The 24,909-nt window shown below is 37.0% G+C and overlaps 1 protein-coding gene across 4 annotated transcripts in view; it reads left to right on the top strand.

Annotated features, from left to right (window-relative positions):
* Positions 1-24,909, top strand: part of sdk2b (sidekick cell adhesion molecule 2b) — a 178,906-nt gene that overhangs the window by 62,054 nt on the left and 91,943 nt on the right. For all 4 annotated transcript variants that reach the window (XM_038296880.1, XM_038296878.1, XM_038296879.1 and 1 more), the window contains exons 16-23: positions 342-440; positions 5,940-6,131; positions 14,542-14,663; positions 16,770-16,879; positions 21,931-22,081; positions 22,426-22,663; positions 24,049-24,164; positions 24,348-24,537. In XM_038296880.1, the coding sequence (XP_038152808.1) occupies positions 342-440; positions 5,940-6,131; positions 14,542-14,663; positions 16,770-16,879; positions 21,931-22,081; positions 22,426-22,663; positions 24,049-24,164; positions 24,348-24,537 (1,218 nt within the window). The remainder of the gene's footprint in view (positions 1-341; positions 441-5,939; positions 6,132-14,541; positions 14,664-16,769; positions 16,880-21,930; positions 22,082-22,425; positions 22,664-24,048; positions 24,165-24,347; positions 24,538-24,909) is intronic.

Genomic DNA, 24,909 nt, shown 5'->3' with positions numbered 1-24,909 from the left:
TAAGTCATTTATTTTTTTTTCCTCCACGCTCATCTCACTCTGCCATGCTGGCGAGAGGAATCATGCATCTCACAGCAACAACATCCTTTGGGCAAGATCTATTATTCATGCAGAAGCTAGTTGCAGGGATGCTAATGAATAACTGTTTTCTGCATCCATCCAGCATCTTTATAATTGGGACATGACTTCCTTAATAGTTTGGCTTTAAAAAACTCATCTGTTTGCTGTTGCTTAGTTTGATGTTACCTTTAAAATCTAAATGGGTTGTTTTTAAAAAGTAAATAGTGGAATAAATGATTTGCCCTTAGCAGTGTTCATTATTTTGCACTTTCTCTATCAAGCCCCCGCTGCTGTAGGTCACCTGAGCTTTACAGAGATCCTGGATACTTCTCTTAAAGTCAGCTGGAGCGAGCCTGGTGAGAAGAATGGAGTTCTAACAGGTAACTTTGCAGCTTTTCTTTCTGGAAATAAAGCAAAAAAAGAAGAGAAAAAAATGACTATTTCATGATAACTGTCGGAGTTTTGCAGAATGGGGCCAATAATAAGATCCAGCCCGGAGACGGAACTGCGGCAGCTTGACCTCATTTATTGTTTTAAGCAGATGGGAGCCATAGTAATACCTGTTGTTTCTTCTATTTGAGCAATACGCCTACAACTTCCAAAGCTAGGATGAAAACATACCTTTACTCCCCTGAGACGATTGTCGGAAAATATATTTCAAAACAGGTTTCTGCAAAACAAAAAGTGTTCTCGTCTCTTCTGCTCAGTCACAACAAATCTACCGCAAAAAGGATAGCTGCAGTAAACACGACTTTTACAAAAATCTTTTGTGAAAGCCACACTGAGTCGACAGAGGAATCTATGAGGCATTACTAATACCAAAGGGACTGAGAGTATGAGCTGTCTGTTTTCAGAAAGGCACAGATAAAGTTTTGGGAGTATGAAAGAGTGGTGAATAATCTTAAATAGTTGTAGTATCTCTACTGCATTATAAATGTGTGTAGAAATACTGAACTTCTCACTGTACAATGCACTGGAAAAAAATCGAAATCTAGATAAGTCATTTTTTCTTAAAATAAGTGCATTTGTTCTTGGATTGAGGAGGTAAAAGACACATTTTGCCAATGGAGCAAGACAATTTACACTTAAAATAAGAAAACACAATTGCATTGTCTTATTTCGAGTGCATATTGTCTAATTATGTTATTTTAAGAGTAAAAATACTCATTCCATTGGCAAATTATCTAATTTACCTACTCATATTAAGGGTGAATACACTTCATTTAAGAAATTTGAACTTATTTCTAGCTCGTTTTTGCAGTGTGGAATTAGCCTTTTTACCCTTAAAATATGATAATTAGATAATTTGCACTTGAAATAAGACACTGTATTTGTTTTTTCTTATTTTAAATGTAAAATGTCTTGTTCCATTGGCAAAGTATCCCACACTTCAAAACCGATCTAGTAATAAGTCAACATTTCTTTAATTAAGTTTATCTATTGTTTATTTTAGTATATTATATATGAACATGTAAAAAAGATGATTTGACAATGGAAAGAATACTTTTACTCTTCAAATAAGATAATTAGATAATATGCACTTGAAATAAGAAAATGTTAATATGAATTTAATAATTGTTTCTTATTTTAAATGTCAATCGTATTGTTCAATTGGCAAAGTGTCCCACTTACATCCTCAATTCAAGAAAAAACGCTATTATTTTAAGAAAAAATGACTTCTTTAGATTAGATTTTTTTCCAGTGCACTTGTCTGCTTAATTCAAGAAAAGTGCACTTATTTTAAGAAAAATTGACTTACTTAGATTTTCATTTTTTTACAATAAAAGTTGCAGGTTTCTAACATCAACCTGAGAAGCATCGTGCAGGAAATTACAAAAAGAGATTCCCTTTTATCTTAAACGGAAGAGCAATTCATGTTAAACTTATTCTGTTTTAAAGATCATAATCATCCAGTTTTATTTATAGCTGAAGCTTTTAAAAACAATCTAGCTGCAACATCTGTTATTTGATACCAACATGATGAACAACATGATGATAGTCGTTAAAAAACTGTTTAGTTTCAGTGTATTTCCTTACAAAGATTAATAAAAATAAAACATATATTAACTCTTTGCAATCTAATCACATAGGTCTCCGTTCACATGATGTCGGACAGAAATGTTTAGGTCTCTAGCCATTATTGCTTCTTTAAGTCGAGCTAATTTGTCTGTGGAAAAAGTGCGTCTAACTGGGCCTCATAGGCAGCACTACTTACAAAAATTAGAAATAACTAGCTAGAAAGTGACCGTTACCCTCTGGCCCTGGATTTAATCATACACTGGAAAAACGATCTAGCAAGAAGTAAAAATGTGTTAAATTAAGTGTATTTACCCTTAATTTGAGTAGTTAAATGAGATATTTTGCCAGAGGAATGAGTATTTTTACTCTTAAAATAAGATATTTAGATAAAATGCACTTGAAATAAGACAATGCAATTGTGTTTTCTTATTTTTAGAGTAAATTGTCTTGTTCCATTTGTCATGATGGGTATCAGGGAGGCCCAATATGCAGAACACTGACGACACGGATGGAAAGTTTAACAGAGTTTATTGGCAAATTCACACATATAATAAAGACTGATGCAATGGTTCTGGGCTGGGACCGGTTCACTGGCGTCTTGATGAACGTAGAGGAGGCTTTGGGAGCGGAACTGTTGGGTCCGGAGAAAGCTTGGGTTGGCAGAGTCCTTAAGCTCTTTCAGCGTCTTACTTCTAAAGGCTGTTTTGACCTTGGCTTGTGTTTCCAGCTCGGTATCCAGAGCTGCTAGGAAATCCAGAGAGTGAGTCTTCAGGTTTGGCTCGGAGGGCTGCTCGGCAGGTTAAGCTCTTCCAGAGCTTCATAGGAGAAAGAACAGGAAACCTGGAAGCAGAGACAAAAGGGTTAGAATCCAGGTTGGACTCAAAGGAGACTTGGTTCACTAGGGATCTATGGCTTAAGTGCTAACCAACTGATTAAGACACTGCGGCGTCGAGGCAAGGTCTGAAGGCAGCTTAAGTAGTCCAGGTCCTCCAGATGAGATCATCAGCTGCAGGTGTGCAGAGCAGCTCAGCAGGGAGGATCCAGGGTGAACTCTGCTGGAGAAAAGGTGTATTTCTCCAGCTCCCAACACCATTGGCAAAATGTGTCTTTTACCTCCTCAATTCAAGAGCAAATGCACTTATTTTAAGAAAAAATTACGTATGTAGATTTCAATTTTTTCCAGTGTATTGCACTGGAAAAACTATCTAAAAATGAGCAAAAATGTCTTAAATTAATTGATTTACTCTTAATTTGAGTAGGTAAATTAGATGATTTGCCAATGGAATGAGTATTTTTACTCTAAAAATTAGGATAAAATGCACTTGAAATAAGACAATGCAATTGTGTTTTCTTATTTTAAATGTAAATTGTCTTATTCCATTGGCAACGTATCTCACTTACCTCCTCAATTCAAGAACAAATGCACTTCTTTTAAGAAAAAATTACTTGTCTAGATTTCGATTTTTTCCAGTGTGTCGACTTTGTCTGAATTTACACTGCATGATTCATACCACTTTGTCACATATGGCTTCTCCTTAAACTGGAGAAGATGAGAAGGTGTAGAAAAGTCTAGATTTTCTACACTTCTATCAGGTGCTTCTCTGCTATTTTTGCAAGATCCTTCAGCAAGATTTGGAATCACACTGCAAAAAGTATTAAAAATGCCTTAATTAAGTGTATTTTACCTTAATTTGAGTATGAAAATAAGATAATTTGCAAATGGAATGACCCTTTTACCCTTAAAATAAGCGATTAGATATTTTGCACTTAAATAAGTGACTTGAGTTGTGTTTTCTTTCTTATTTTAAATGCAAATTATTCCATTTGCAAAGTGTCTTATCCACCTGCTCTATTTAAAAAAATGCACTTATTTTAAGAAAGAAACGACTTACTTAGATTTACATTGCATCTCTACAGCAGAAAATAAATAATCATGGCATGGAAACTCAAAATAGTTCACTAAAGGCAGCTATTTGTTTAAGAATCTTGCTCTCTTAAGGCCGTTATGAGCATGTGTGTGTATGTGTGGATATCATCAAGGCAGCACATCAGGTCCATTGCTAGGCTGTATATATTAACATAGGTTATCAAAGTCTAATGGCTGAATGCACAAATATAAGCAACAAATATAACCAATCTGCATTCAGTAGGCTCATCCAATGTAGAGTTTGACTCCTGATGTCATTCACGTGCACAGATTTTTTGAAATATCCAGGGCACATAGAGCCTCCTCGCTGCTGCAGAGGACACTTTAGCAAGCATTTTTCAATCATTTGGCCCCAGGAGGCCAAAATGAAAGTGCTTGATTGCGAAATAGATTCCATCAATGTAAACTCAGATCCAGCTGTTACATGAAGGTCTCAGAGAAAAAGGTTTGAATCAGGAAAAGGTTATGGAATACCATCACATCCGTCAAAACATCCCACACACTGGAAAAAATCTAAATCTAGATAAGTCATTTTTTTCTTAAAATAAGTGCATTTGTTCTTGGATTGAGGAGGTAAGAGAGACATTTTGCCAATGGAACAAGACAATTTCCACTTAAAATAAGAAAAAACAATTGCATTGTCTTATTTCAAGTGCATATTTTCTAATTTTCTTATTTTAAGAGTAAAATGCTCATTCTATTGGCAAACTATCTCATTTTCCTGCTCAAATTAATGTTAAATACGCTTCATTTAAGAAATTTTTACTTATTTTTAGATCGTTTTTCCAGTGCAGAGCTCTGTTCACACTGCAAAAACAATCTAGAAATAAGTACAAATTTCTTTAATTAAATGTATTTATTCTTAATTTAAGCAGGTAAATAAAATAATCTGCTTTTTTTAATCTTATTTTTTTTTTATAAATAAGATTATTAGATGATATGCACTTGAAATACGACAATACAGTAGTTTTTATTTTATTTTATTTTTTATGTAAATTGTCTTGTTCCATTAGCAAATTTTTTCAACTCCTCAAATCAAGAAAAAAAAAATCACTTATTTCAAGAAAGAAAAATTAGATTTTAATTTTTTGCAGTGCAGATCAACCTAAAAAATATGAACGATTTTTAGCAAGAAATGAATTTTAATCTAAACAGACAGTTTGTATGAAGAAAAAAACAATAAGAGGCTGAGAAAAACTTGAAACTTTGTCAAAGGTTCACTTTCCAGCAGAGAAACTGACTCCATACAAAAAAAGTCTCAAACTTCATAGATTATTATTCATAAAATAAATTAAATCATCTATTTTTTTCTTCTCTTTTACAATCATGGACTGCTCTATTGGTCATTTACACAAAATACTAAAGAGATATATTTGAAGTTGTAATTTACATTATAGAAAAACATGCACAAAGTTCAATAGAATGGGATGTTGTTAAATTAATTCCTAGATTCATTCAGTATGATGTTTTAGAACTCGGTTTAACGAGCAGCGATAAAGAATAACAGTTTTATTTACATATTTTAAGAATCTACAACATGTATTTCAGTGTTTTTCTAAGATATATTTAATGTGCCGCATAATCCCAGGAGACAAACACAGACATGCCATGTGAGATTACTGATTTGGCAAGAAATGCTGCTTTAATGCTTTATGCAATCACATGAAAAGAGCTGCTGGCCAAGGAGCAAATTACATTAACTTTGAGAGGGTGAGTGTGTGTGCGAGGCTGTGCGGAGGATGTGTGAGTGCAAGGAGGTATAATCACTTGCTGATTAAATTTGCTATATTCAATTTTTAATGAAGTTAATTTAATATTTCTGTTAGCTTTCCCTACAGCAGCGAGCTGAGGGGGGGGAGGGTTGTAAAACCACTGCAGAGTTTTCTGAGCAAGGAATGCGACGTCGTTTAACCCGTCTCTGCTCCTATGTCAGGTTACCGCATTTCATGGGAGGAGTTCAACCGGACCAACACCAGAGTCACCCACTATCTGCCGAATGTCACCCTGGAGTACAGGGTCACAGGCCTCACCGCTCTCACCACATACACTATCGAAGTGGCAGGAATGACCTCCAAAGGCCAGGGCCAGATGTCCTCCTCTACTATCTCCTCCGGAGTCCCACCAGGTCAGTAACCAAACCAAAAATGTACTTTCTGATATTTTAACATTACTTCCTCCTGCAAACACTCACTGCTCTTTTAGCCACTGGTAAACCTGATGGTAAAACATACAGAAAAGTCTTAAATCAACACTGTTTAACCTTTTAGCCACTAGGGGGGCTAGACCTGTAGCTTCTAGGTTTGGTGCTCCTAAAAGAAACACGGCTGAAATATAACGGGTAAGTTAAAGGTCATTTTAGTTTGTTAGTTTTGTTAGGAAACTCAGACTGGTCACATTACTCATTCACTGACAGATCAGACCCTCATTACCCAGAAGGCACTTGAAATTGATGTAACGTTGAACTCAGTTGTACCCTAACCTTGGAAAACCATTGGATTATGATGCAAAGCTTAAAGGAAAAGTCCGGTCAGCAAGGAATGATACCTAAAACTAATACGTTTGCAGTGATTTAATGAATTTTGCGTTATCCATCCATCCATTATCTGACGCGCTTGTCGCGAGGGGTGCTGGTGTCTGTCTCCAGCTGTCAATGGGCGAGAGGCGGGGTCCACCCTGGACAGGTCGCCAGTCCATCGCAGGGCAACACAGAGACAAACAGGACATACAACCATTGACGCACACACTCACACCTAAGGAGAATCTAGAAAAGCCAATTAACCTAACAGTCATGTTTTTGGACTGTGGGAGGAAGCCGGAGTACCCGGAGAGAACCCACACATGCTCAGGGAGAACATGCAGACTCCATGCAGAAAGAATCGAACCCAGAACCTTCTTGCTGCAAGGCAGCAGTGCTACCCACTGCGCCACTGAGCAGCCCCGTGAATGAATTTTGCGTTAATGAGTGAAAAAATAAAAAAAATAATTTTCGTCACGATCACCAGACTGGGAGCGGCCATTTGTGCACCAAATATAGTAACCCCTCCCTCCTGCCATCTTCCAGCAGTGACGTCACGGTGCGTTAAGCCTAGCGCCATTCTCCCCGCTTTACAAGCTAAATCAATGGGAACTACTAGACACATCTGCAATCAACAACAATTATTGAAGATTTCCAGAGGACTTCACCATTGAAATTCACCAGAGCTATAGTGAAACTGACAATTCCCACGTGCATGGCAGCTGGATGCTGGAATACATCGGGTAAAAGTGAAAAAAAAAGAGTTATTCCACCTTTCTGATTCCTGATCCTCCACGGACGGGTTGGTCGTTGGATCGCCAACTTGAAGAGGGAGGATTTGCCATCGAACTTCTGGCCAGAGAAAAAACACGTAATATGTAGCCAACATTTGGAAGAAGAATGTTTTCAAGATGACTTGGATAATAGCGCGTTGTGACAAACACCAGATACAGCACTGGGACTTGATTAACAGCCGATACCGCACCGTGACGTCATTAACCAGTAGGTGGCAGTAGTGTTCTTTGACAAACAAGGATGCCTCCAGTAAAGCACATTCAGATGAAAATTACTCTGAATTAAAAACACTTATAATTTATTGAACAGTATGTAATTATTTAACATTTAAAGTAGTTTCAGAAGTTTGAATTATGAATATGACCGGATATTTCCTTTAAATTTTTCCTTAATTTAACGTCAGCTTTTAACGTTGAGCAGATGTTGGTTATTGGTTACTAGCCAACACAAATTAATGTTTTGCTTCTGATGTATCAATGTTGGCTTATGTTTGTCCAACGTTGCAATCCATATCCAACCAAGAACCAACAGTGATAGAAGTGTTTCTGCTGGTAATTTTCCATGGTCATTACAGTCCAAAAAGAGGATCAATCTCTGTTGAATATTGACCTGAAAAGCATTTCATATCTCAAATTAAGCAAATACTTGGGTTGGGAATATAGAAAGTTTTGTTGAAATATTTGTCAAAACTTTGTATTATATAGATCCATTAAATGTAGAATGTAGCAAAAGAAAGTATGGTAGGAAAAGCTGCACGACCTTCAGGGATGAGTAAGACCTTAACGGTATTGTCAAGCAAAATCCATTCAAACAATTAAGGCAGAGTTTAACGAATAAAAGAGATAACAAACCCTTTAATTAATCAATTTTAGCAAATCCAAAACTAGAGAAAACACAACCCGCATCAAACCTGGGCGCTAAGAGGAAAACTAACTGGAGACCAATGCACACAAATCAGGGCCTGAAAATTACATACGTTACTTTCTAAATTATGGCTTTATTTATAAGAAAATAACATTGGTAAACTCAAATAATGAATCTCTCTCCACCATGCATGAGGAGGACCAACCCTTTTTGTTTTCACTGGAAAAACGATCTAGAAATAAGTAAAAAAATGTCTTAAATTAAGTGTATTTTGCCTTAATTTGAGCAGGTAAATGAGATAGTTTGCAAATGGAATGAGCATGTTTACTCTTAAAGTAAGATAATTAGATAATATTCACTTGAAATAAGACAAAGCAATTGTGTTTTCTTATTTTAAATGTAAACTGTCTTGTTCCATTGGCAAAATGTCTCCTTTACCTCCTCAATCCAAATACAAATGCACTTACTTTAAGAAAAAATAAGTTATCTAGATTTAATTTTTTTCCAGTCTTGCTGTGATCTGATAGGATTGTTTTGGCATTTATGCTTATAGGGACTAAACTTTCCAGCCCTAAGCCACGCTGCTGTATTCCTTCTTGAGAGAAAAGGGGAAAAAAAACCATATTTTATTATATTTTTTAATATCTTATTATCATAATTAAAAATGCTGACCGTGTCTGTTTACATGAAGATTAAGCGCTCTGGGTTCAAATCCAATTTTTCTTAGCATTGCAACGTTTATGTTTTGAGGTGAGTTTTCTGCGACATACACTCCTGAAAACACTGGTGACTCTCCCAGATGTTTTCCATTTGTAAATATTCTTTCTCACTTTAAAATGACTCTGAGTCTCTCAGGTAATTGCTGATGCCTTCCTCTGAGGCTCACCTCTCTACTTCTGACCAACTCCCTTTAAAGCTTGTCATTTTTTAGAGCTGAAGACACTGATGATGTGGTTATTAAGGGCAATTTCTCTGCAGCAGTTGGCTACCACTCTCCATCTAAGATCTTATTCCAGGTCAATATAAAAAGTCTTATAGTACAGTTGGGGTTTGTTCCAACTACAACCAACTCATAGGTTTGTGCCACTCTGTTTCCATCACATCAAATCCATTTATTTTACCTCATTATTTTATAGCATTACTCACAGAAATAAAGCGAGCATGTTTTTGTTTTCCTTTTTACTTATGTTGATGGTCTAAGACAACACACTGGAAAAATGATCTAGAAATAAGTAAACATTTCTTAAATTAAGTGTATTCACCCTTAATTTGAGGAAGTAAATCAGAAAGTTTGCCAATGGAATGAGTATTTTTACTCTTAAAAATAAGATAATTAGATATATGCATTTGAAATAAGACAATGCATTTGTGTTTTCTTAATTTAATTGTAAATTGTCTTGTTCCATTGGCAAATGTCTCTTTTACCTCCTCAATTCAAGAAAAAATGCACTTATTTTAAGAAAAAATTACTTATCTAGATTTTGATTTTTTCCAGTGCACTGGAAAAACGACCTAGAAATAATTAAAAAAGTTCTTAAATTAAGTGTATTTAACCTTAATTTGAGTAGGTAAATGAGATCATTTGCCAATGGAATTAGTATTTTTACTCTTAAAATTAGATATTTAGATAAAAGGCACTTGAAATAAGCCAATGCAATTGTGTTTTCTTATTTTAAGTGTACATTGTCTTGTTCCATTGGCAAATGTCTCTTTTACCTCCTCAATTAAAGAAAAAATGCACTTATTTTAAGAAAAAATTACTTATCTAGATTTTGATTTTTTCCAGTGCACTGGAAAAACGACCTAGAAATAATTAAAAAAGTTCTTAAATTAAGTGTATTTAACCTTAATTTGAGTAGGTAAATGAGATCATTTGCCAATGGAATTAGTATTTTTACTCTTAAAATTAGATATTTAGATAAAAGGCACTTGAAATAAGCCAATGCAATTGTGTTTTCTTATTTTAAGTGTACATTGTCTTGTTCCATTGGCAAATGTCTCTTTTACCTCCTCAATTCAAGAAAAAATGCACTTATTTTAAGAAAAAATTACTTATCTAGATTTTGATTTTTTTCCAGTGCACTGGAAAAACGACCTAGAAATAATTAAAAAAGTTCTTAAATTAAGTGTATTTAACCTTAATTTGAGTAGGTAAATGAGATCATTTGCCAATGGAATTAGTATTTTTACTCTTAAAATTAGATATTTAGATAAAAGGCACTTGAAATAAGCCAATGCAATTGTGTTTTCTTATTTTAAGTGTACATTGTCTTGTTCCATTGGCAAATGTCTCTTTTACCTCCTCAATTCAAGAAAAAATGCACTTATTTTAAGAAAAAATTACTTATCTAGATTTTGATTTTTTCCAGTGCACTGGAAAAACGACCTAGAAATAATTAAAAAAGTTCTTAAATTAAGTGTATTTAACCTTAATTTGAGTAGGTAAATGAGATCATTTGCCAATGGAATTAGTATTTTTACTCTTAAAATTAGATATTTAGATAAAAGGCACTTGAAATAAGCCAATGCAATTGTGTTTTCTTATTTTAAGTGTACATTGTCTTGTTCCATTGGCAAATGTCTCTTTTACCTCCTCAATTCAAGAACAAATTCACTTATTTTAAGAAAAAATGACTTATATAGATTTAAATTTTTTCCAGTGAAAGAGTGATGTCACAATGACTTTATGGCCCATTTTACTGACTAACCTTTGCAGGATTGTAAACCGAATCATACTGACCACTTGTCATCAGTTTTAAAGTCTCAGTATTTGCAGAGAGCACTTTAGTGAAGATTAAACAGCTGCATTTACAGGCATACCCCTGGTAACAATGACCTCTTATAAATACGAGGACATGACTTATTTGGCGCTCGTAAATACAAGCTGTTGCAGGAAAATATTACAATGCATGATAAAACTGAGTAATGTTGAAGTCACTTTATGAACATTTTATTGTTCTACAGCGGTTCAGATCTCACTCATAAATCCTGACCAGGCTCAACTGATTCATAGACATAGAGGCTTATTTATTTTAATCAATAGACGGAACATCAAGTTCACTTTCGTTGCAGATTTGCTGCTGGAACAGGTGAAAGGGTCCATTCATCCTGGCACCAGATACAGCCAAATCTGACTCCTGTCACCCCCATTTGGGACAGAACCAAAAAAAATAAGAACCAAATCATTATAATTATTTTTCTATCCACACACACACATGCAAGACTGGCACAAAAATATTAGCTCTCATGGGAGCATTAGGGGCAATTACAGTCTTTAATGGTTTCATATTTGCAAACTCTTGAAACAGGAACACAATGCCAACGGCAATTACTGGAGCTGCATTCAGACGCTGTACATCTGTGAAAAGTTGGAAATGACAGGCTGTTATATTGAGAGCCGACTTCGGTGCAGCAGTTTTAGTCCCCAGAATGGCAATTACCCCCATTGTATGTGCATAAAGAAAACGCCTATGTGCCTGCAACTGTACCATAACGATCGAGCTAAAAGCAGTCTTGATAATTCGTCATGCAAATAATTTTCGAGGTGGTAATTTTACCACAAGACATATAATCTGCATTTCATTAGGACTAGATATACTCGCATTGGAGCAAGCTTGGGAAAAAAAATAGCTAAGTGTGCCAATGGGAGTGATTATCTTTTTAATATCGCTACTTCAGTACGCCACTGTTTGACATCAGCGTCTTCCTGTACAATTCAAATAAGCTTAATTCTGCTTTGGCATGCTTTGTATTGGTGGTGTACATGTTTTATTTCTCTAGAGGAAAACTAGGAGCCATGAAAATAGGAGAAATTAGTTTGAGTTGAAATAAAACCTGTCTGGAGATAAAACAACAAACAGTAATGAAGACAGATGTGCAGAAGGGTTCATCTTCCAGATGTGTTTGCCCTCCCTTTATTAGCCAACAATTATTTATTTCAATTGTTCAGTCAGCTCAAGGGGCAAACAGCAGAAATGCAAGGTTTGAGGTCTTTATTATTTTCTTGTTAACATGTGGAAAAGGAAAAAAAAGCACCTCAGCCGCCCTCAATAGCATGCAAATTTACAGAAGGGAGAGGGGAACCTTTAACATCTGATAAGTTATCTGACACAGAACCAGTGTTGCATAGTAACTAAGTAAAAATACTTCACTGCTGTACTTAAGTATATTTTGGAGTACTCTATACTTTCCAAGAGTATAAGTTTTTTGAGTACTTTCACTTTTATTTCACTACATTTACGAACTTTATTGCATACTTTTACTCCGATACTTTTTCAATGTTTGGTTTAGTTACTAAGTAAAAAAAAAAAAAAAAAAAAAACGAGTGACAGAGCGAGAGAAACACAAGTGTTGTGACCCCACCTACTGACTACAAAGTCGGGTCTTGCCTGGGCTTGTTCATCAACACCAATAGGATACGCCTGTTTTCCTAGCCTCGTGAGACCATCCTGATCTCGCAAGCTTTCAAGTTTTCACTCGCTAATCAGTCTGGAGACTCTCCGTTGAAGAAAATTTGGAGCCGTTCACCAAACGAACGTCCAATCAGCGTTGGCTTTGAGGCGGGTTGAGGTGTGACGCAACGAGAAGCGCGACAGTTCAGTCTAAAGAACATGGCGGCTTCAGCTGATGAAACTAGCGTTGTGAATTTAACCTTCAGTTTACCAAAATGACTCAAAGATATTAGACAATGACATTGTGTCTAAAGTAAGGAAAGAGGAAGGGTAAATAGAAAGTAATTCACTGTGAAACGTCAATGAAGTAATTGTTTATAAAGTGGATACTGCCATCGTTCCTGTAGTGTTTGTTGTATTTCTTGTTCGAAAAGGTTACATGCTGAAATGTATTGCATGTTATTTTGAGAGAAAAAAACAACTAAAAAATTTGACCCATATATATATATATATATATATATATATATATATATATATATATATATATATATATATATATATATATATATAGCTCTTCTCCTTGGAGGAAGAGCTGCATCAGTCCTCCAGGTCTTTCAGATAGAAATCTCCACTTGTAGTCGTGCTTGAAGGTTAGATATTCAATTCAATTCATTTTATTTATATAGCGCTAAATTCCCAACACATGTCATCTCAAGGGCACTTTGCAGTTCAACCAGATCATACAGTCAAATTGATACAAAGTTTTCTATCTAAGGAAAACCAGTTGATTGCATCGACTCATTGACTCAAATACAATCCCTCACCCTAAGCTTGCTTGTAGCGACAGTGGAGAGGAAAAACTCCTTTTTAACAGGTAGAAACCTCCAGCAGAACCAGGCTCAGTGTGAGCGGCTATCTGCCAAGGCCGACTGGGGTTCAAGGAGACGGAAGCAGAGATACAAAAAGCAGCTGTAAAAGGCGGCCCCGTCCAGGAAACACACAGCCAGGCAGACGAGCTCCGAGAAAGCTCCCATGCCAGAGGACGAAGAGAGCACATCCAGCCAGTCACGGTCAGAGAAACAGGACCGCACTGGAAAACAGGCCGATCTCCAGCATCTATAAACAAAGGTGTTGATGGCAGCAGCACAGCTGATGTTTCTCTCCAGGATGGAGTCACAGCCAAACAGGAACAGACGAGGCAAAGCTACTCTGAGGAAAAGCAGAGAGAGCAGAACGTTACAGATTGAACTAAAAGATTCTGCAGAATATGAGAATAGAGAGAGAATGAAGCAGAATGATGAAAAGGGGTCCCTATGTCCTCCAGCAGTCTAAGCCTATAGCAGCATAACTATAGAGATAGCTCAGGAAAACCTGAGCCACTCTAACTATAAGCTTTATCAAAAAGGAAAGTTTTAAGCCTAGCCTTAATCGGCCATTAAAGAAAATGATCAAATCACGCTGGTAATTCAAATAACAAAAAACTGAAAAAAACAAACAAATAAATTACAAGAAACACCTGATTTCAGTGATTGCCTCAAAGTGTTGATTTACATTATTATATACATTTAGATTCAAACTCAGTGTTATGATTTCCATTTAATTATTATGTTATATTTAGAATTAGTTTTGTCAAATTTGATTTTATTTTACTCGCAGATAATTTTTTTCTGTCTTGAATGGGAAGGTATGTGAACTTTCAAACACTTTCTGGGCATCTATTGCTTCTTCTCCGTCAGTGTGATGTGTGTAAGACACCTCTCAGAATCTAAACTGCCTTTATAATCTAAACTGGAACTGGGAAATGTGAGGTAAGTAGGATTAATGGCTGATAAATTCATTTGTGTGTAGTATTCGTACTGCCACCAGAGGGCACTGTCGTCAATGGGTTTTGGAAACCAGAGGCACCCTCTGTGGGAGGCTGTAAAATAATGATTTTTCTCTCTGTTTTCTTTGTCTTTGCCTCCATGCAGAGCTTCCTGGCCATCCTACCAACATTGCTATAACCAACATCGGCCCACGCTCTGTCAACCTGCAGTTTAAACCTGGCTATGATGGCAAAACCTCTATTTCTCGTTGGCTTGTAGAAGCCCAGGTGAGACAAAAACAACTTAAGAATAAACTCAGAACCCTTAATCTATTCTTAATTATATAAACTGTCATCCAAAAGTATTTTAACCTCCTTCACTTTTTACATTTTGTCACATTACAACCACAGACCTCAATAAATCTTGTTGGGGTTTTGTTTGATAGAAAATTAACACATAATTTTAGAGTTGGAAATGTATGCATAGTTTACTACTGTTTACATTTTTTTGCTTTGCACTTTCTAGAGTGGGAGTTGTCTAAATGATATGTAGTTTAACCGACCATCTGTCTTCCTCATATGTGCAGCCAAGACTGGTTCTACCAGACATTCCCAGTTGGAAGGGGGAAAAAAAAAAAAGTGAATAAAAGTCGTAACAAAAGTGGAAGAACCCATTTTGTCGCAGTCAGTTATGGTCAACATAGACCTACTTTACTATCCAGTATTATATGAGTCTAAATCGTAAATACTTTTATGCTTTTTGCTCGGTTTTACTGTGTTTATAATATTTTCATGGTCCCCTGCTAGTTTAAATTATGTCAGTACAGCTTAGCTGTTTAAAATGTGCTATAAATGAAATTAACCCAAACTATAAATAGAGCTTTTCTTTAAAGGCTTCATAGGTCTCAGAGTTTCTTTATATTAAATGTTAAGACACAGTAGCCGTCATCTTAAAATAGAAGTATGGCACGACTGCAAAGCAACCTGCAGATGGGCGTTCATCTAAAGCGACTGGCTTGGCAACGATCAGCGGGAATCATTTAGGTATCCTGGAGTTGTTTTCTGCACTCATGTACAACTCTTTATGTGCTTTTTGCCATTCTCCATAGAAATGATCTACGCAGTATTTCCTAAAAAGTATTAAACAATCTACTGGACTTGGTTTCCATGTTTGAAGATGTTTCTCTTCCCATCCAGGAAGCTTTTTCAATTCAAAATGTCAGAAGTAGCGATGACTTCAAAGCTTTATATACTCCACTGACGACTCTGCTGTCCACTTGCACCTTAAGGACAATGGACACTTGTTTGAGGACCAGAATGTTCACATTTTGGACAAAGAAGACATTTGGTTTGAAAGGGGTGTGAAGGAAGCCATTTATGTTATGAAAGAAAAACCAACCTTAAACAGAGGGGGTGTGGTCAAGTTTCAGCTTAAAAAAACCTACAATGCAGCGTCAGACTTGATTCCTTCCCACTATCATTACAACCCCCCCAACCCCATGCAGGGGACAAAACATCTGTCCTGGGCAGCCAAGCTAACAATTGCCCCTAACGACCCCCCTTTCAGAGGCATAGCCCAGTATCAGGTATTGCAGGCTAACAAAAAACCCAAAACAACTCCCCTTTCCCGTTCTTCTGCTTTAATTTGCATGTATTCTAATCCAAAACAAGTTTTTTGGCTACAATAAATACTATTTATTTCGAACTGCAAAGCCTCCTGGATGGAAAGTAAATCTTTTTCAAACTTGGAAACCAAGTCCAGTGGATTGTTTTTTATTTTTTTTTTGGAATCTCTATGACCTGGATGACTGGGAATCTTCACCAGCAGATCTATGAAGTATGGCAAAAGCCATATAAAGGGCAAAGCAAACATAAAGGAGGTGGTTTTCTGGTCATATAAGACAAAAGCTGGGAATTTTGCTCCTTCATGCAAAATGTCACGTCTTAAGGAAGAGTTGCTGGCTTTAATTATGAAACAATGTCATGATTAAGGAAGGCAGTAAAATGGATGGTTGTAAAAAAATATCTGACTAGGTTTGAGGGTCTTTCGACATCCTAACCAAAGAGCTAGAGCTCTAATGGAATGTTTTAGATAAGACGTTATTCAGGTTACTAGAACGGTCCAGTCAAAGTCCAGACCTGAAAATGATCTGGGAAACATGAACAAATCCTGAAAACTGACAAAAGTTGCTCTCTTTCCATTCCTATTGACTTAGAGCAGCAACATTTTCAGCACCTTAATGTGAAAACATAGCAATGTGATCTACAAACTACTGAATCTGGGTGAAGAATATTTAAAAGAATCTTGTAGAGAAGTTTCAGGAATAGTTTTGCGAGACGCTAAAGATCTGATTGACTGCCTGAGGCCTTGAAATCTCTCTCTACTCCCTGCAGGTTGGGGTGGTGGGAGAAAATGAAGAGTGGGTGTTGGTTCATCAGGTCTCAAATGAACCCGAGGCTCGCTCTCTGGAGGTGCCTGGTCTCAACCCATACACCTTCTACAGGTAACAGACATTTCAGTTCAGCCTCTTCCATCCCTAGAATGATAACCTGGTGCAACTTCTAATCAACTAATCTGAAAAAAAGCAAGACAGAGATGCAGCAACAGCCATGCACACATAGACTCACAGCAGGTTGACAGCCTGTCTGAGCCTGAATTTAAACATACGATCCAAACAGTCTAGTCTGGGTGTTTAGAAACAGTCCAGGAACCACAAAAGCTCAAACTTCCTCCTAGGGATGCACGATATAATCGGCCCTCTATCGGTATCGGCCTTAAAACTGAATATCGGACATCGGCCACCCCACCGATATTTAACCCGATATTTGATCAGCTTCTGAGTTTCTAAAGTCTAAAAAAAAAAAAAATACTACTTCTTCTTCTTCCTCAAAAACTTCTTTTTTACAGACTTAAAAACTTCTAAAGACGAGGGAAAAAATATTGATACATTAAAATATCCCAATATCTTCATATGCTGATATATTGCCATTTAAAAACACCACGTCAATCTCTTTTACTGATGAAATATTGCTATATGTCATCGTTATGCTACGAAATCCCCTGAAAATTCACCAAATTTTGCCATATTTTCATATGTTGATATATTGACGCGGTATCGATCTATTTTACTAATGAAATATTGCTATATGTCATCGTTATGCTACGAAATCCCCCGAAAATTCACCAAATGTTGCCATATTTTTATATGTTGATATATTGACGCGGTATCGATCTATTTTACTAACAAAATCTCACAAAAATTTGCAAAATATCACAAGAGTTTGTAACAGAACGATGAAATTTCACGAGATTTTGAAAGTAAAATAGATCGATACCGCGTTTTAAAAAATCTATGTGATATCAGCATATGAAAATATATTTGAGTATATTATTTTTCAAAGTGTCAGAAATGGAGAACAAAACTGCTATTTTCAATGACTACTTATTTTTGTCCAGCTTTAACATCTGTATCGATATCGGTTATCGGCTACATGAGTTTTAAAATATCGGATATCGGGCAAAATCCCAATATCGTGCATCCCTACTTCCTCCAAACAAAAACAGCATCAATGCCAGTTATGCTGTTCCCTCCAAAGAGACTGAGAGGTTCTCCGCTATGAAAGAAAGACTATGTAACATCCACACCTTTCAGCTGGTGTGAATGCACAACCCAAAGGTTTTTTTTGGCAGCATTACAATAAGTTACTTTGAAGCATTGAAGGAATCCAGACAAGTTTTCAAACCAAGCTGCACTGTTCCAACTGTCTGCATGGCTGCGGCTACATCATGCTGTGGGACCGCTCCAGTTAAGGTGCCCTTAAACCTGTCACTGCGTTTAGTCAATGTCCACCTGTATTGTACATCAGTCCTGCCATCTACAGTATCTGGAAGTTGATTTGAAGTTACACCCTGTCACAATTCATCCAGCAGATTCTGCCTTCTGTCACAGTTCATTATAGACCAGGGGTAGGCAGCATCGTTCCTTGAGTGCCACTGTCCTGGAGCTTTTGCATGCATCCCGTCTGCAACACACCTGAGAAAAGTAAATCATTAATGACCAGACCTCTGTTAAACCTACTGAGGTCGTTTGCTCTTTATTTCAGGTCTGTTGGAGCAGGATGCATGCAAAAGCTACAGGACGGTATCACACTGAAAAAAATATTGCAACCGTTTTTGGCATTTATTTAATCAAATTTAGTTACTTTAATACAATTGTTTCATATTAGCAGTAGGGATGTAACGATATCAAAATCTCACGGTACGATATTTATTGCGATATTGTGGAAAAGCTCACGGTCAGTGATGGGACTAACGGCGTTGAAAGTAACGGCGTTACTAACGCTGTTACCTTGTTTTAGTAACGAGTAATCTAACTAATTACTTTGACTTTAACTATAACGCAGTTACTATTGCATACACCCCGTTACTGCGCGTTACTCAGGTCGCACAATGAACCTTTTTTCATGATAGGACTCGTGCGCAGCTGCGTGAAGCTGACACCCCACCCACGTCAAAAAACTCTGCAAATAGACTGAATGGTTAGTGCAACGTTAGTGCAGATTTATGCAGAAAAAAATATTGTTTGTGCTACTTTTGTTTAAGAGATATTAAAGATTATTTTTTAGGTCATCCAGAGGTGCGCGCCTTGTCATGAGAGAGGGGAGGATGAGAATGGCTGATGTATAGTGAGATTCCGTCTGTCAGTTGGGTAGGTGGGTGTTTCTGCTGGCGGGTGTTAACGTACAGCACACACAGAAAGATGGAGAGTGAGGATGACTCCAGCAGCAAAACAGCGTTTTCCACATGGAAATACCGGTGTTACGTCGAGCTGCGTTTCCCCATCACATACTGTTTCCCCTGCATCTCCGCACAGCGCAGGCGGCAAGAGTCACCGCGCAAGCGACAGGAAATGCGCATGCTCGCTAAAGGCGCGCAACAGTCGCCCTGTGCTCGCGCCACAGGGGAACTATGGAGAGCGTGAACGATCAAATGAACCTGACAACAGCCAGAAATGATAGCCTACATGGAGAAAGGGAGAAATCTGGATGGATGGATGGATGGATGGATGGATGGATGGATGGATGGATGGATGGATGGATGGATACTCTGACTTTTCAACCTACTGTATTTTTTATTTTAAACATTATTTGATGGCCTTTGTGGCAGGGATGGAGATCCATATTTTATGTCACACACAGAGTATACATCTAGATAGATAGATAGATAGATAGATAGATAGATAGATAGATAGATAGATGTTGCAGTATCTATAACAACCCAAACACACAGGATTTCAGAATTAGACATCCCCAGTTATTAATTTCACCAGATCTGAACGCCCTGTTAAAAAACTTCACATGGCGTTCCCCCCTGTTGTCATTTACGTTGAGTTGCAATAAATGCTAAACTCTCTGCAGGTTCTTGTCTTTGTCGTCCGCTCTATTCAGCTGGCTTTGGAAACACACGGCGAGAAGGTGGGGGCTGGGTGGTGAGGGTTACGGGGGCGAGAAACGCAAAAGTAACGCAATAGTTACTTTTACTAGTAACTAGTTACTTTTATTGTGGAGTAACTCAGTTAGTAACTCAGTTACTTTTTGGGAGAAGTAACTAGTAACTATAACTAATTACTTTTTCAAAGTAACGTGCCCAACACTGCTCACGGTACTGTTAAATAGCTCACGACAGTGTTTGTGATGATAATAGCAAAATAATAGACATTTTTTCTGCTTTTGCCAGTCAACAGGCAATTTATTGTTGTATTTATGGATCATTACAACATAAAACACTGATCACATAGTGCTTTTAAAGCGCAAGTTGTAGTCAGGAACATCAATATTCTGTTGATTCTTCTGTGAATAATGTTCAAGTTAAGAAGCAACCAGAACAATTGTAAACAATAGGGAATTCCCTTTAAGTGCAAACAAATATCAAGTCAGGTTTAAATGTGCAAGGCAAGTAAAAGCAGCCTTTTAAAACTGGTATTTAGGAACATAGCTTAAATAAAATAGTCAAAAAGCTTTTTTTTTAAAACACTGACCTATCAGTTGGCTTATGTTCACATTTTTCATCAGAAAGATCAAAAGATCTACATTTCAAGAAAAAAAAAAAGCCTCCTTCAGGGTTTTTTGAACAGACAGGACATTCTATGTGAGAGAATCTGCAAGCTTTTCTGGATGATGAGTCGTCAGATGACTTTGCATATTGCGTTTGTTTCCCGTGTTGTATCGCAGTTTACTGTGGAAGTGCTTGCATATAGTCCATTGTCTGTCCACCACCTTCTCTCCTTTTGCGTTTTTTGACACCGCGAAACCAAAATGTTTCCAAACATCTGACTTAAAAGCTGCAGGGGCGGGCACAATCTCAACTTCGGGGTTGTTGTTTTCATCCTTACAACTATCGCTGTCGACCATGCTAGCTTGCTTTGAGCTTGTGAGGACAGCGTGCAATCCGCGTGCAATCCTATTGGCTTAAGAACGGTTAGTATGACAACGAAGGGCAAAGGATCATGGTCTATGTAGTGAACAATGATTTGTTCCGCGGGACTGTGTTTAATCCTCTTGCTTTTTAACGGACACCTGTCCTTTTATTATTGTTACCCAACCACGACGATATCGAGACACGTTTACCACCGCGATAGCGCGATAATGTCAATATCGTTACATCCCTAATTAGCAGGGTAGGACATAAAAATGTTGTGTTAAAGTAACTAAATATGATTAAATAAATAACAAAATTGGTTGCATTATATGTTTTAGTGCAGGACAGAACCCCTGATATAGATGCTCTGTTATTAGAGGCAATGTGTGGGCAGACCAGAGCATACGTATTTTGTATTTCCTCTTCTGTGCTCTTTTGACTCCCTAAGGCTTTGAGGTGGTTTGGATCTTCTGCTTTATTCAGATAATTCTACTTAGAATAGGATCGGAGGAAAATTATGCCTATTCCAAAATCGCACCATAAAACCTTTTTCTCATTGCAGTTATCTTTATCAAAGGAGATTGTGTTACTTTAAGGGGAAACAGTACCTGAACAACTGTTTAAATGAAGCATATGTCCATCATGCTGTCTTCTTTGTAAGATTATGCAAAAAATTTGACAAAAATCACCCATTCAAGTGGATGTACTCTCCTCCAACTCAAATATTTTCAGCTTATCCCTGGAGCTCTTATTTTCTTTTCCTTTAATTTTAATCCAAGCACTGTTTAGTTAATTTTTACTTCGGTAATGGTGCTTATTTTGATCTAGTCTATTTGTTTTCCCTGATCATATTGGATACAGCAAATTGAATGAGGCAGTCCCTGAAGACCAATAACAACAGTAGATATCTGCACTGCCAGTTTATATTCAGCTATAAACACAACAGTTTATTCTGTTGCATATTCAGGCATTAACATGGAGAAGCTTCCTCTCAGCATATTTATATTGTGTTTCTACCCGAGGCTTTGATCTCTGTTTGGAAGCTCCAGCTCACATGTTAAAGCATGCGAGCTGCATAGCAATGCTTGGTCAGGCATTTTTCCACAATTTGCATAATAATCAAGGATTTGTTGTTAGATTCCGCATGCGGCAGGTGAACATAGTTGGCAGCAGTCCTCCCAGCCAGCCGTCAAGGAAGATTCAGACGCTTCCAGCTCCTCCTGACATGGCCCCCGCCAATGTCACCCTGCGCACAGCCAGTGAGACCAGCCTGTGGCTGCGATGGATGGTAAGTGACATCGAACAGCACGTTTTATGCTTCCCCTGCTGAGAAATTGTTAAAACAAGCCTTAAAATAACAGAGGTTTACTTCTTTTTAAAGGTCATGATCATCTATGGTATTATATTTGATCTGACACAATAATTACCCATAACCTTGGGTGCTTTAACAATGAAGAGAATGCTTCTCCATTTTTAACTTACAGAGCTTGATTTATTTTATCTGCTTCTCATTTTTTTTGACCAGTAGATTATTATAATTGTAATAGATAATTGCTCAATTAGTGTCAAAGGTGTTGAAGGTATTTTCCTTTTATATGCATCTTTCATTAATCTTTCATTTATGCAATGCAGCCCCTTCCTGAATGGGAATACAATGGAAACGCAGAGCAGGTGGGATACAGCATTCAGTACTACCGCGTCGGCTCCCAGGGCCGCGGGCTGACCCACATCATCACAGATCGTTTGGAGAGGGAGTTCACCATCGAAGACCTGGAGGAGTGGACGGAGTACGAGGTCAGGGTCCAGGCTGTCAACGGCATTGGGACGGGACCGTGGAGCCAGCCGGTTAGAGGCAGAACTAGGGAGTCCGGTGAGTGCGCACGCTGTCCGATAAAGCCGAACAAAAATGTGTGAATAAGGAATCATGGTGGACTTTTTTAGAAAGGAAGATATTCTGTTTGCTCAGAATAACTGCATTTTAGCATCTGTGGAGAGCATCAGTATTCAAATTATAGGTATAAACTTACAGCTCACACCTTATTCACTAGAAAAAAAATCTAGAAATAAGTAAAAATTCTTAAATTAAGTGTATTTACCCTTAATTTGAGTCGGTAAATGAGATAGTTTGCCAATGCACTGCAAAAAAATGACATCTAAATAAGTAATTTCTTCTTAAAATAAGTGCATTTATTCTTGAATTAAGGATTTAAGTGAGACACTTTGCCAATGGAACAAGACAATTTACACTTAAAATAAGAAAAAACAATTGCTTTGTCTTATTTCAAGTGCATTTTATCTAGATGTCTTATTTTAAGAGTAAAAATACTAATTCCATTGGTAAATCATCTTATTTAACTGCTCAAATTGAGGGTAAATACCCTTAATTTAAGACATTTTTACTCATTTTGAGATCATTTTTGCAGTGTGGAATGAGTATATTTACTTTTAAAATAAGATAATTAGATGATATTTTCTTGAAATAAGACAATTCAGTTGTGTTTTCTTATTTTAAGCGTAAATTGTCTTGTTCCATTGGCAAACTGTCTCTTTTATCTCCTCAGTCCAAGAACAAATGCAATCATTTTAAGAAAAGATGACTTATCTAGATGTCAATTTTTTTCCAGTGCTGTGTGTTTAATTAGCACTGAGGTGCTCTTCTTTTCATACAACACCTTAAATTTAGACTCAAATTATGCCTTTTTCCACAAACAATAGCTATACACTGGAAAAACAATCCAGAAATAAGCAAAAATTTCTTAAATTAAGTGTATTTACCCTTAATTTGAGTAGGTAAATGAGATTGCCAATGGATTGAGTATTTTATACTCTTAACATAAGTTATTTAGATAATATGCACTTAAAATAAGACAATGCAATTGGTGGGTGTAAATTGTCTTGTTCCATTGGCAAAATTGCTCAATCCCCCTCAATCCAAGAACAAATGCACTTATTTTAAGAAAAAAATACTTATCTAGATTTCGATTTTTTTCCAGTGTAGAATAAGGTGAATGATAAGGAATTTAAAACTGTTGTTTTTAAATTTAGAAATCCTGTGTGTTTTGTCTAAACCTGCAAACAAATCCTTTGAAAAAAGTTGTGTGAAAAAAATTATATGTTATATAATTAGATGGATGCAAACATATCTATAGAAGCTTTGGAAAGAGAATATAAACAATTAAATGCCTTTTATAAAAAAAAAAAAAAAAAAGAAACTGCTTATTGTATTTTTCACCTTCTCCATGTCTTATCTTTCAGTTCCTTCATGTGGACCCACTAACGTGTCTGCATTCGCCACCACCTCAAGCAGCATCTTAGTGCGTTGGTCTGAAGTCCCTGAGCCCGACTGGAACGGACTCATTCTTGGCTACAAGGTCTGATTTATATGTTCTGAAGATCCTCTCCAATTATTTGTTTGCTGGAAGAGCAGCGAAATCTCATTAGTTTGCAGAGAAGACTTTTTTCTCCCAGCAGGGTGCCGAGCAGCAAGGAGGCATTTTGTCTTTGCTAATTTGCAACTCCACTCCCCTCTGAACTCCCTTCTGTCCCTGGATCAGGTGATGTATAAGGAGAAGGACTCTGACAGTGTGGTCCGCTTCTGGATGGTGGAGGGGAACGCGTCCCACAGCGTCCAGCTGACCGGTTTGGGGAAATACGTGCTGTATGAGATTCAGGTCCTGGCTTTCACTCGGATCGGAGACGGACGGCCGAGCTCTCCGCCCATCCTGGAGAGGACTTTGGATGATGGTAATGATGGAATAGCCTTGTGTTTCACAGTTATGCAAAATGGCGTTGGAGTTTGATTTTTGTTCATTCAGGCAGTTTGTTTTTTCTCCCCCTGAAACCACAAAGATAAAAAAACACAACAGAACTTTTTAGTTTTTTTTTTTTTTTTACCCAAATACATGTGTACGGAAGAGGATTAGGGCCACAAAAAAAAAAAAAAATTAACTGATTTTTTTATTTTATTTCAGTATAGTATGGGAAAAAAAGTCAGAATTCTGACTTTTTTCTCAAAATTAAGTCAAAATTCTGACTTTAATCTCAGAATTCTGACTTTAATCTCAGAATTCTGACTGAATTCTGATAATAAAAAAATTCAGAATTCTGAGAAATAAG

The sequence above is a fragment of the Cyprinodon tularosa genome, unplaced genomic scaffold, assembly GCF_016077235.1.
Source record: "Cyprinodon tularosa strain WSP-4 unplaced genomic scaffold, ASM1607723v1 ctg38, whole genome shotgun sequence".
NCBI lineage: Eukaryota > Metazoa > Chordata > Actinopteri > Cyprinodontiformes > Cyprinodontidae > Cyprinodon > Cyprinodon tularosa.
The sequence above is the reverse complement of the archived record's forward strand: the minus strand, read 5'-3'. Positions and strand labels throughout refer to the sequence as shown.